The following is a 13,837-nucleotide window of genomic DNA, read 5'->3' on the forward strand; positions in this document are numbered from 1 at the left end:
TAGAATTGCCATGTGAAACTATAGTGGTTATTGTGGAGTCCTTACTTATCAGTTTACTCTTGTGCTGAAACTGCTTTCCTTATTTTTATATGTGAAGTATTAAATTTGGTTAGGCTGGATTTTACAGAGAAATAATTATTTTTCATTTTAATAGATGTTCATATAAGTCTGCAAAACAATCTCAAGCTTTTATTTATTTCATTTTTTAGGGATTTTTTCCATTTTTTATTATATATATATATATATATATATATATTTAAGAAGAATACCAATCCAAATTCTCACTTCCCTCCTCCCATTCCCTCCACAAACCCTCCCACCCCACCCACCCCACCCACCGCACCCACCCCACCCACCTCTAGTCCTAAGAGATGGTAAAGCAGTTTGCTTTGTGGAAAGTCCAAGGTCCTCCCTACTACCTCTAGGTTGAGCGAGTATCCATCTAAAGAAAAGAGGATCCCAAAAAGCCAGTACATGCAGTAGAGATAGAGCCCAGTGCCACTGCCAGTAGCCTCTCAGTCTGCTCCAGCCATGCAACTGTCAACCACATTCAAAGGGACTAGTTTGGTCCTATGCTTGTTTCTTCCCTCTGGCTGGAGTTGGTGAGCACCCATTAGCTCAGTTAAACTGTTTCAGTGGATGAACCCTTCATGGTCTCGACCTTTTTAATACAATCCTTTCTCCACTTTACATAGCTATCCCAGTTCCCACTACCTCCCCTCTTCCTGCTTCCCTCCCCTTCCCTCCCCCCACCTCCAATCCAGCCCTCAGAAAGGGAAAGGGTTCCCATGGGGAGTCAATCATGTTTGACACTTCACTTGGAGGCAAAACAAAGAACCTCCCCGGTATATCTAGGCTGAACAATGTATCCCTCCTAAAGAATTATTTTGTTATTTCTCCATTGCTATACTGTCTATATAATCACTCTTTGCCCTTGTTTATACTGACAAAAATATATCTTAAGAAATAGGTTTTAATTTCTAATTTATATATATTTATTTTTTCTATTCTTTGTCCAATAGATTACTTCTATTATCTCTCTTTGAATTAATTCCTTACATTTCCTTGTTTTGTGGTTCTCCAGAATTACTTTAATAAACATTTATTTGTACATTTTAATTTTTCACAATAAATGAGAATAGGTGTATGAATTTTCCTCTGATTCCTATGTAAGTGTATCCCATAGTAGTTACATGAAATACTTTTGTCAGCAAACTTGAAGTTCCTGGACAGCCAAGGCTACACAGACAAACCCTGTCTCGAAACAACAAAATATTGAAACTTATTTTTTAAATTCAAGATGAAATGGTTTTAAAAACTTTGTCACTTAATACTTTCTAACATTATTACTTTGTTATTAAAAATTACTTTTGTAATATTTCTGTTTTTCTAGTGACCTCCTTTTGGCCTAATCTATAATTTGCAGGGATTTATTCAAGTTGGCCTGGCCTAGCTGCCTGAGAGGCATGCATCATGGGTTTTTCAGGGTTTTTCCATGGTTCCTGTGTCACAATGTGCCTTCCAGTTCCTGAAACAATGATGTGCTCCCTCAGGTAGTAAAACTTTTGGGCCATTTTGTGCTTCTGTATGACAGGTCAGTTGGTTTTAGATGTTTATCTTGTGTACCCTGTATGACTTGCAGACTTCACTGTATCTTGGAAACTACAATTATATTGATCCTGGCAACTGCCATTAAATTCTGTTTCTGATAAAGGTACAAAAATTCTGACTGATCTCAATAAAATTGTCACAGCTTCTGCTATGCTCTAGTCCCTCCAACCTGGCCTGACTTCATTCCTTGTGGCCATATCAGGGAACCTTGGCCTGGTAAGAAAGCACAGGTACTTACGATAATTAATGTTTGTGAAAACTTCATGCACCTTAAAAAGATACACTCTGTAAATGTGCAAAGCTCAATATATATCATACATTAAGATCTGCTCTCTTATTTATTTTGTACTGCTCCCACCTACTCTCTTGACAGTCTCACTATATAACTGAGGCTGACTTTGAACTCACTTTGTAAGCCAACATGGTTTTGAATTGATAGTGATTCTGGTGCATTAGCCTCCTGAATGCTGAAATTAGAGGTACAGACTACCATCACCCTTTCTCCTCTTCCCTAGTCTTCCCTTGTATTGAGAATGATATCTTCTAATTGTTCCTTTTTTTGAATATTTTCTTTGTAAAATTTCATTGTTATAGTAGACGGCACCGATTTTTTCACCTGGTACATATTCACTGTTAATTGTGTCTTTTACTATTAAACATTAATTTAACTCTTATTGTTTACATTTAAAATTGAATTTGGCGGATAGCAAAATCACAATGTCTAGTTTAATGACTGCTTTGTTTGTATACTTTGTTTCATCGTTTTACTTTAGCCATTATGAATCACTGCTTCTGTCTGTGGGACCACTGGCAGTGAGACCAGGATCTATCCCTACTGCTTGGACTAGTTATTTGAAGCCCATTCTCTTTGTAGGGATACCTTGCTCAGCGTAGGTATAATGGGGAGGGCCTTAATTGTCCCCCAAAGTGATGTGCTAGACTTTTTTGACTTCCTACTGAAAGCCTTACTTACCCTTGCTGAGGAGTGGATGGTGGTTGTGCTGGTGAGAAGGTGCAGGAATCAGTTGGAGGGGAGGGAATGGGAACTGGGATCGGTATGTAAAATGAGAATTGTTTTTTTTTAAAAAATTAATTAAAAATAAATAAATCATTGCTTCTCATGGTACTATGTAATAACAACTTTTCAAAAAGAAATAATTAGTTATATTCCCAGTTACCAGATTGCTATTTTAAAGTATTTTTATATGTTAACATTTAATTGCATCTTAGATGCTTTATTTTGACTTTCTTCTGTTTGATTTTTGTTAGCATGTAGTTATCATGCAAAATAATAGGCTACACTTGAACTATATACTTGTGTATATATGTATACATGTGTATATTATATATATATATATTAATTTGATCATATTTGCCCCTAATTCTTCACATTAAATGCCAACTTCTTGTCAAATAAACATCCTTAAACCTTCATATCATTTATTTATTTATCCATTGTTTAACTAACTAGATTCCTCATCTGAGAAGAAATAAATGATGTTTGTTTTTCTGGGTTTGACATAACATGATGAAATTTGCAGTTAATGTCTTATATTGTTGGTTTTTTTTTTCTAGACAGGGTTTCTCTGTGGCTATGGAGCCTGTCCTGTAGGCCAGGCTGGTCTCGAACTCACAGAAATCCGCCTGCCTTTGCCTCCCAACTTATATTGTGATTGTCTATTGTGCTCTATTTAATGACAATGATGCAAATGAGCGACGTTTGCATCTTTGTCTGTTGCAGGTTGGTTTCTTTGTAGGGCTTTCTATGCATAGCGGAGAGCAGTGTGGGAGATTTGATGTCCTTACATGTAACAGTTTTGTCCTATAAAATACCTTCTTACCTCTTCACCCTTCCATTCTTCTTTCTTCTTCAAATGTCAGTTCTCTCTTTTGCTTTCTTTCTCTTTCCTTTTTTCACTCCTTTCTACTTCTAGGAAGTTACTTTTTGTTGAGACTTATGCACTTCTAATTCTGTGACCTGAAGCTTATCTTAGAAACTTTCCAGAAGGCACTTTTTAACCGTGTTTTCAGATCATTCTCTGGCTTGCTAAAAATGCCCTTTTTACCTTGGTTATGCCATTTTTACATTTTTTTTAAGTTGCCTGGCCTTCATCTACCCCTCAAAAGCATTCAGTAGGGAGCTCATAGTAGAAACTATACCTTTGAAATTGCTTTCTTGGTTCATTTTTGTGACTTCTTCTTCATTAATATTGGAGAAGTAAAGGGCAAATGACCAGTGAGAGGTGAAATACTGGTGCTTTGAGGCAAACATGCCATTAGAACTCAGTGGAAAAAGGAAAAATGTATTTCCTAAGAATAACTTATAGAATAACTGATCCGATTAGGCACTGCCACTGTAGATTTTGAGAGATTACATTATAAACACATTGTTCTTCTTTTATTATTTTTAGACTAGATACTATTTTTATAATATTTTCTCTGTCTAATTCCATTATACATTTTAGGGAACTAGTTGGACCTCTATATTTTACTCTACAAGAAGATGAGTATATTAAAAATTAAAGTCAAATTGGGCTACCCACATATTAACAAATACATTTAAACTGGGATTTCAAATTTTGTGGTAAAGATACTTCTAGAAAGCCAAATATAATGGTTTAGTCCTGTGGGGAGAGCTACTTTGGAGCCTGCGGCTTGAAGAACACATGAATTTTAATTAACTAACTTATATTTATTATTAATGTTTCTAAAACTTTAATGTTTTTCTTTTAGTTTTGTCTGTGTGTGTATGTGTGCTTTGCCTACATGTATGTTTGTGTATCACATGCATGATCTAGTGCCAGCAGAGGCCAAAAGAGAGCATCAATCAGATCCTCTGAGACAACAATCACAAATCATTGTGAGCTCACAAGGAGATGTTGGGAAAAGAACACGGGTCCTCTGGAAGAACATCCAGTGTTCTTGACCAGAATTTTATATGATTTTGACTTTTTAATTAAAAGTATTAGCTGAAGCCAAGACCTAGATTAAAATGAACATAGTAAAGAGATGGCAGAAAAATCAAATAAAAAACCTGAAGTATCTGTAAAATCATTACTGAAGTTGAATCTTATAGTTGTGATATGAGCTTGTATTTATATGCTCAGAAATTAATTTTTATAACTTGTCACCTTATAAAATATGAATTATTCTGAATGAAGAAGAGCAATTGTTTTTGAGTGCTCATTTTATACCAACTACTTTGTCAAGATAAAAAATTACTTCTGCTGGGTTATAGCTATGACTGTATACTTGTGTAAAGTATGTGAGGCTCTAAGTTCAATTCTCACTGGATCTGAAACCTTTCTTAAAGTAAATTTTAATAAATTTACTAATGTAAAGGCAAGTTTGACTTTTCTATTATATATTAGAGATGGTACTTAGAATCATACTGGCAAAAATATGCCATCATCCCATTTTGTATGGTTATCCATTATTTGCAAATGACATTGAGGAATAAAGTAGTCATGCATAATTTCAATATATTATAAAATGGTTGTTTCAAGTTTTAAAAATTCTACTATACTTTTACTTTTTGTTACATTTTTCTCTTAAACTTTGTTTTCCAAGTTGTATAGATAAATTATTTAACTGTATAAATGAGTGTCATGAGGTTTACACAAACTTATGGAGCAATCTGACTATGAGAAATGAATATAACAAATATAATTGTACTCACCATAAAGAATTGCAAGCAGCGACAGGGGCATTACAAGTAGTCCCACCAGCATATCAGCAATGGCTAGGGACATTAAGAAGTAATTGGTTGCATTGTGCAGTTTCTTCTCCATGCTTACTGCCATGATAACGAGAATGTTGCCCCCTATTGTCATGATTATAATCACGACGATTGAAAGTGCTGGCCAGTTTTGTACCCCGTCTGGGAATTGAAACAAGCGTCCACCATCGGAGGAATTAAAAATGTCAGTTACTATAGCTGCTACTGGACTTATGGAAATATCGAATTGCCAAACCAATAGGCCGATTAGGTGCACACTGAAAAAAAGAAAAGAAAAGAACATCAGACTTCGCTTACACACAACATAACATTTATACTCTAAAATAACCTCCCCTCCCAACTACCTTGACCATGACTACCTCCATTCTCATCATTTCAATTTTTGTCTTTTAACTTTTACTGAGTGATTGCTATGAGTTGTGCATATAGTTTAACAGAATATATATGCATAATCACATTTGGTTACATATAAAACCCACATGAGTTCAGTGCTGATTTATTACCATTATGTAGGTGGAAAAAGAATGGAGCTACAAAAGGTTGTAACACTTTCTCAAGGCAATATAGCCAAGTAACTAACAGGACCAGGGGCCATCGTAAGGTCTGGTGTAAGACTATTTTAAAAGTTCACTTTAGTCCCCCAACACAATATCATTTAACTTAGTGTAATAGTTATTTTTCTTTTAGAATTTTGTTTTATTTTGTTATGTTAGATTACTTAAGACCATTTTTATATATGTAAAGTACTTTGAGAATGTTTCCCTCCAATACCTCAATACACTTTCTTTACTGTCCTGTCTCTTGACCCTTTAGTCCCCTTTGTCCCTTAGACAGTTTTGTATCTATTTTGATGTCATTTGTTCATATTGATTATGTGAATCTATGAAGATGACTCTCTACACATGAGAGAAAATATGTCTTACATATCTTTCAGAGGCCAACTTAATGTTTTATTTTGTGTATTTTTAAAATCTTAATTTCTTTGAGCTCTCCTTTAGGAAAGCTGTGAGAGAAATAAAGGGAGATTCTCTTAAAGGGTCTGGTGACCAAACAATAAGAAGTTCATTTGTGTTGATATATGTAAAAGAAATTATAGGATCTCATCAAAACAATTTTATGAATGTATTTTGAAAGATGCTGTGACACATTCATTTCTATAGAACCATGTCCAAGCTGTCATATTTGCAAAGCAATTTTCTGCAGTTTTCAGTTTCTTGCTTTGGTTTTAAACTTTTGTTCTTTCTACTACCTGCCTCATTTGCGACCTTGGATTTCTAGGAGTTACTCTAGGCTTGAGAGTAAAGTGTGTGAAAGGTCCCAGGAAGAGAAATAGATAAGTCCTCCTGAGTAAACTGGGAGAGGGAGGTAGAAGGGAGAGGAATGGGAACATGAGGGATCGAGAAGACTGTGTTGGGGGAAGCATGGAGGGCCTTGAACAATGACAAAGAGAACTTATTAGACAGAGCCATTATGGGGTTAGGGAGAAACCTGGTGTTAGAGAAATTTTCAGAAATCCACAGGATGACCCCAGCTAAGACTCCTAGCGGAGAGGGTGTCTGAAAAGGCCTTCCACGTTAATCAGATTAGTGACTACCCCAATTGTCATCATAGAGTCTACACCCAGTAACTGATGGAAGCAGATGCAGTGACCCACAACCAAGCACCAAGCTGAGCTCCTGGAGTTCAGCTGAAGAAAGGGAGGTAGGATCATATGAACAAGGGGGGAGCAATAGCATTATTGGGAAAACCGCTGAGACAGTTGACCCAAGCTAGTGGAGGCTCATGGACAATGGACTGACAGGTGAAGAACCAGCCTGGGACCTAACTAAACCCTATGAATGTGAGTGACAGTTACCTGGCTTGATCTGTTGGGAATGGGGGAGGGGGGCTGGCATACACATCAGGACCTATTCCAGGTACAAGAACTGACTTTTTGGAGCTCATTCCCTATAGTTGGATACCTCGCTCAGCTGGTGGGGGGCCTGGGTCCTGCCTCAAACTGCTATCTGAGATCTTGTTGACTCCCTAAGTAAGGCCTTACGGGCTCTGAGGAGAGGATGGGTGTTGGGAAGGGCGAGGGAGGTGGAAGAAGGGGTGGGAGGAAAAACTGAAACTGGTATGTAAATTGAAAAGTAAATTTTTTAGTAACAATATGAAAAAAGAAAAGAAGAAGTAAAATATAAAGAACAAAACAGAGTAATGTGTGCAGCTTATTGACTCCCATGGACAGAGTTAGAAATTAATATTGAGATATATGTTTTTATGTTCTTCCTTAAACAGAGTCTGCCAGTAGGAATTTCCAACTTGGTGAGAATCTAAGACAAGGGAGATATGGACATTTCAATTTTGTAAATTTCAAACTAATTTCCACTATATTGATTTATTTAAGCAACAAATACAAATGTTCTCTCAAGATGTGAGCTCCTAAAGTGTGTCCAACAAAACCTGTAACACACTCATCTCCCCTGATAAAAATGATAAGATAATCACATTCAAAATTTCCTGCTTGAAAACATAATTTCTACCATCTGTCATATCTATCTATCTATCTTTCTATCTATCTATCTATCTATCTCTACTCTATCTATCTATCTATCTATCTATTGATCTATCATCATTCTCTAATCTATCTATCTATCTATCTATCTATCTATCTATCTACCCATCTATCTATTACTTTCAGATTTTGCACAGGAGCAAAGGGATTCAGGACTTCTCAGCAGTACTGTTCAGAATTTACACAATCTACTCCTCAAATAGTAGGCTTGGGTTAAATGAGATTTACAGTGACTTTGTTCTTGTATCGGATTCTTTAACTACTCATTTACATTACATTCTGTTGAATCCAACTACTGACTCATTCCAGGGTTACATTGTTTTGTTCTGTCCAGCTACATCCACAATCCCCGCCTTCTGATCTCTAGCAGCGTCCACTATTCTTTATAAAATTAGATACTTACAATAACACCCCCTTTCAGCAACTGTCTATCCTAACCTGACCTTAATCTTGTAACCATCATGTCTCAGTCATCCTGGCTTCGGTATTATAGGTATGCAGTACCATAATAAATAGCCATTTGATTCGTACATGAAGGAAAAGAAAAAAACCTCTCTAAGCTTCAGCCATGATACAAGCAGCCATAAAAATGGGATTATTTGAGCTGAAGCTATTATTCCCATATAAGAGCTTTAAAATTTGATTAGATGCATGATTATCCCTATTGCCCATTTATTATTTTAAATAGGAAATATTAATCTTTTTTATATAGGTCATAGAGTTGTCTGGTCATATGCAAGCATTTTTATATTATCACAAAAATAACCATATAATTAATCTTGTTGTTTTGTTAAAATAAGTAATAGAATCCTTACAGGAATGTGTGCACCGCGTTGGTCAGGTTCACCATGATTGCTTCAGTCTTAAGCAACCACAGGTTTAAATTGAGAATTTGGAAATTAACAAATTGGTTTCATTACCTAAGGAGAGAAAAAAAAAAGAAAAAGAACATTAGTTAAAATTGCACATAAGTTGCATATCAAGCAATTAAATAAATTTAAATGTTCTTATTATTTGGTAAGAAGGTTAGTACTCCATTTAACAAAGTGGCAAACATGTTTTACAGAAACAATAAAGAATGGCTAAGAACAATTCTTTCACTTATTTACAAGCTCAAAAGCGTCTATCCTTATAAAATTTCTCATCTAGTGTCTAGTGATGTGTGACTTTACTGCAGATTCCCCTGTTATGGCATACAAAACTTCAAAACAGCGTTTTGAGAAAGGAGTTACAATTAGATCCTAGAGATTTGCAAATCATTGAGGAAACATCTACAATTTTAAATTAATTTGCATTTCTAAAATTAGTTTTCATTTTATAGTAAAATGAAAAAAACCTGTAACAAATTTCAAGAATTTTTATAGCATGAATATATTTTTTATATTTTTATTTTTCCCCAAAAGAAGCAATCTGCATTTATATAGAAAGTTCTATTTATACTTTTGCATTAGCCAACAATATTCACCAGAGGGCAGCAACAACATTTATACCCCAATAAATATATCAGTCAAGTTTACCATAGTAAGTATAGCAGTCACTCTATGAAACAACTAGTTAGCAGATAATTAATATAATGATCAGTCCAAGCAGATGACGTATTATGGAAAATTGAAAATGAAATGTTAGTTATATTAGATTATTTAAACAAAATTAAGATTATTTAAGCTTCTTTTGTGGATTGAGATGTGACTATCTTCAAATAATTTATAAAAGAATTTCAGAGTGGATACTTTTTATTTCTATAAGTTGCCTTACAAAGGATTGTTACTGATATAAAAATATTTATGCATTAAGTTACTCATCACTTATTATTATATTAGGTATGTTTAAATGCCAATTGAGAATAAATTGCAGAAGAAATTCATCTTTGTCGAGTGGAGTCTATCACTATCTATCTTTACCCCAACATTTAGGAAGTCATTTATGTCCTAGTGAGTAACATGGCTGTCTTTTCATTTTTCTTCATAGAGATTCATAACTGAGACCAGAGAGATCAAAATAATCTATTCTCTAGTGTGCCCTTTCTGGGTTTTTGAGTTTGGATTTGACTACACTTTATCTTGCTACACCAAACACGTAACTAATAATTGTGTTCTTAGTAAGTATATATAGAGATTTCAAGAGCCAAGAATTTTAAGTTTTTTAAGTTGCAAGTACCAATTTGTCAATGAGAAGTCGTGTGTGTGTGTGTGTGTGTGTGTGTGTGTGTGTGTGTGTGCATGTGTGTGTGTGAGTGTTTAAATGTGTGTAAGACAGGGGGCATTAAATAACTTGAGAATACAGCAGAACACTCTAAGATCTATTTTATGTAATTCATGTATATATTTAAGGAATATAAAAATGACAGACTGTCTTTATAATCTTTCTTTGGTGGTCAGAGGCTTGGAAGTAAAATTTCACTAGAATAAAGTGTATTTCCCTGTTTCTCATCTCATTTAACATAACTTTTTTCTAGTCATTTGGTTTATCAATTTAATATGTTCTACCTTTATTTTTCAGCATCTATCTTTCAGTTCTATCAAAATCATTTCCTTACTCTAGTGAATATATAAAATATGACTTCCTAGTGACTAGAGACTCAAAATTTTTGTGAGAGAACAATTTCAACAGACTGTTAGGCAATTTTTATCTGATAGGATCCCAACACAGAACACATAAATCCCCTTTCTTTTTGAGATCTGGAAATAGGTGATGAAGAAAATGCTAAAAGGATAACAGTAAATATCAACGTCTTTTAGCCTTTCAATTCTATTATTCTAAAATATCAAAAGCCTTTCCTTTAGTAATGCTAAAAATTTTAATATCCTTTTTAATATTTATTTTTCAAGCATTGAAAAATAGTATAATTAAGAGTAAACATATTGTAAAATGCACTCTGTTTCAATAAGATTATACAAGAATAATAGAAATTATACTTGCTATAGCTTCATATGTTTATGATCTTGTGAAACATTTTTATATACATCCCTAGCCCTGGTAGAATTCAATTATCGTTTCACAAAATACTATATTTTCTTAAAAATTAGCCAACTATGTCCTTTTCCCCTTGGAAGTACAGATAAACTATTAAACAGTAAGTATTTAAGTATTTCCATTTCATTAAGAAAACAATAATCATAAGCATCTATTATATACATATATCCCCAATTTATTAACCAAAATTACTTCAAACCCAAATTGTCTCTTCAATGAAGCTAAAACTTGTTTTCTCCGTTTCATTTTAGTTCATTCTTATTTTGTTCAGTACCAAGAATAAAATTTCCTTTTCCTATCAGAGAACTAAAACAGTCAGTAAAAATTTACATTCATAAAGTTGACTAAACCAAATAGAAAATTCTCTTGAAGTGTTTGTAGTGGTTTAGGAACACAATATAGGAGGAATAAGTTGCATGAGTTTTATGACCTAAGTTCTACTTCATAATAAAATATAATGACATTTTGAATTATATGTTGTGTACTTGGAAGAATTAGTGTTTGTAGAATTACAAAGGGAGGATACAAAATTGTTCAAGCCTCAAATAACTAACAAAGAGAATCAAAGAGACCAAAAATATACTTCTGATCTCCACCTTTTATATTCTACTCATTGTTCAAAACGGAACCTTAGTGGTTAAATAAGCACAGACCAAACACTTGGGAGTTCAAATATTTAAACCTGGGAGGATTTGTGTTTGTGAAGTGTTGTAAACTCCTTTTAAAGATAATTAACGAACTGACTACCTTCTAAGTATAATCTATAGGACTCCCAAAGAAACTGTGGGCATTTAAGCACAAGTGTGTGAGGGGACAAAAAAAAAGTAACCTGAAACTAATTGGTTTTCTTAACAATGGAATAATAATAGGATCCTAAGTCACGGAAGTGAAATCACTAGTAGCACCTACTCAAATCAATTGCTTATTTCTTCATGCAACATGAATCACAAACCTTTCCATGCTGTCTCTTAAGCATCAAAATCAGTAACCAATGTTTGATTTCCATACAGTTTTTAATAATATTATTTTATGACAGATATTAAATAATTAACATCTAAACATAAACCCAAACACTAAAACACTGAACATTATATTTAAATGTTGTTTATTAAATCTATGCTTATATGTTAATAGCTTATACCTGTCATTAGCATAGGTCAAAAAAATCATGTGAACACTTGAAAATAATTTAATCAAAATAAGATTGCCATTAAATATTCAGAAACAAATTTCAGTCTGTCAAAAATCCATATAATTCACCAAAATACTTAAAGCCATAAGCAGTTATTATCTTGAAAAATAATGAAAAAACAAGGCTAAAACAGTTGGGCTAATAAAAGTTGGGACCTTAGTGTGTGTGTGTATACCCAAATGTGTGTACCTTTCAAATTCAGTTAATTAGCCAAGTACAATGTATAAAATAGTTGATTAAAGGGAGGGGTAAGTGAGACTTGGAAAAGTTGAAGTTATAAAACTAAAAAGAATAGGGAAGATGTGAGGTAATGCCTCAGTCACATGGCAATACATAGATTAATATAAATAGGCTAATTTAAGATGTAGAGGCTAACTAGTAATAAGCCTGACCCAACAGCATAACAGTTTGCAGTTAATATTAAGCCTCAGAATGGTTATTTGGGAACTGATAGGTGGGAAAGAAACCTCCAGTTACATATGGTGATACAGCACATTATTTTTCACCCATTTTGAAAAGAATAAATCTAAGATGGAATTCTTACTAAGCTGTAGAATACACAATTAGCAGATGATTACTTTTGAATTATATTAATTTCATTTATTTTATTTGTGTGTGTGTGTGTGTTGTGTGTGATTGCACATTCACATGCACACCGTAGAAAAGATGTGGACGTGAGGGAAATATTATTAGAACTCACTTCTTTCTTCTATCATGTGGGCCTTGAGGATTTCACTCAGGTCATTGTGCTTGATTGTCGACACCTTTACTGACTAAGCCATTTTACCCACCCCTGTATGACTGTGCATGGTAAATTATTTAAGAACTGAATATGTGACATTGCATTTGAAGGTTTGACTTTGTCATTTTCAATGCTCAAAAACTATATATTATAATTTAAAATGTTTCCCTCTGGCACATCATGGAATGGGGGTATAAAGATCAGAATTAGTGACAAGGGAGGAGCACCATGAAATGTTCTTCCGAATATGACATGATCAATGTAATCAGCATACCAGTGCCTTAATATTAGGCAAGTCCTAATATAATCAGAGAGACAAAGCAGTTGTAGTTACATGCCCTAGACATGTTACCAAAATAACCCCCCACCCAAAAGATGGACTAGTTGGAAAGAAAATGAACTGCAGGAGAGGGAGGGGATAGAAAATGTAATAACAGTGAATATTATCATAATATACTGTATATACATATAAAACTGACACGACTTAAACATGAATTAAATCTTTCTTCTGGTTATATGCAGTTAACTTTCAGCAAATGACTATATCAAAAATGAATTAGTCACAAATGTTCATATTGCTCCTGTAAAGAAAATAATCATGCACAGATTTATAACAGTTTGGGGATTACTCATGTAATCCAAAAATTATCCTTAGGCCTAGGGCATATTGCATGAATGTTCCTTTCAATTTTAAATGTTCTATAAAGATTTTGCAATGAAGCCTACACTTTTTATTCTAAAAATCCATGTTTGCCCTGAATAGTCACATCATGTAATATTTTTATGATTTGATGGAAAAATTTCCAGAGACCTAACAGTAAACATAGGAGCTTTTAACATTGTTAGTTCATTTACAAAAGCATTCTATGAAATTAAACAAAAACCAAACACTCTATTTTCAGTTTTCAGGTCCTAAGATATTCTACAAGCTTGAATTCACAGAACTCCCGAGGTTGAAAAATTATAAGGAATCAAATGATCTAGTTTCTTGTCTTCAGGAAGGTCTATATTTAAGCCAGTTTG

At 33.9% G+C, this 13,837-nt stretch overlaps 1 protein-coding gene across 1 annotated transcript in view; it reads right to left on the reverse strand.

Annotated features, from left to right (window-relative positions):
* Window positions 1-13,837, reverse strand: part of LOC121441141 (5-hydroxytryptamine receptor 2C-like) — a 242,323-nt gene that overhangs the window by 100,449 nt on the left and 128,037 nt on the right. Inside the window, exons 3-4 of the mRNA XM_041642276.1 lie at window positions 8,723-8,827; window positions 5,291-5,607 (exon numbers count right to left, since the gene is read on the reverse strand). Coding sequence (XP_041498210.1) covers window positions 5,291-5,607; window positions 8,723-8,757 — 352 coding nt within the window. The 5' untranslated portion in view covers window positions 8,758-8,827. The remainder of the gene's footprint in view (window positions 1-5,290; window positions 5,608-8,722; window positions 8,828-13,837) is intronic.

This window comes from Microtus oregoni, unplaced genomic scaffold (genome assembly GCF_018167655.1).
Source record: "Microtus oregoni isolate MIOR12 unplaced genomic scaffold, Mior012 000073F_ref0000255, whole genome shotgun sequence".
Classification (NCBI taxonomy): domain Eukaryota; kingdom Metazoa; phylum Chordata; class Mammalia; order Rodentia; family Cricetidae; genus Microtus; species Microtus oregoni.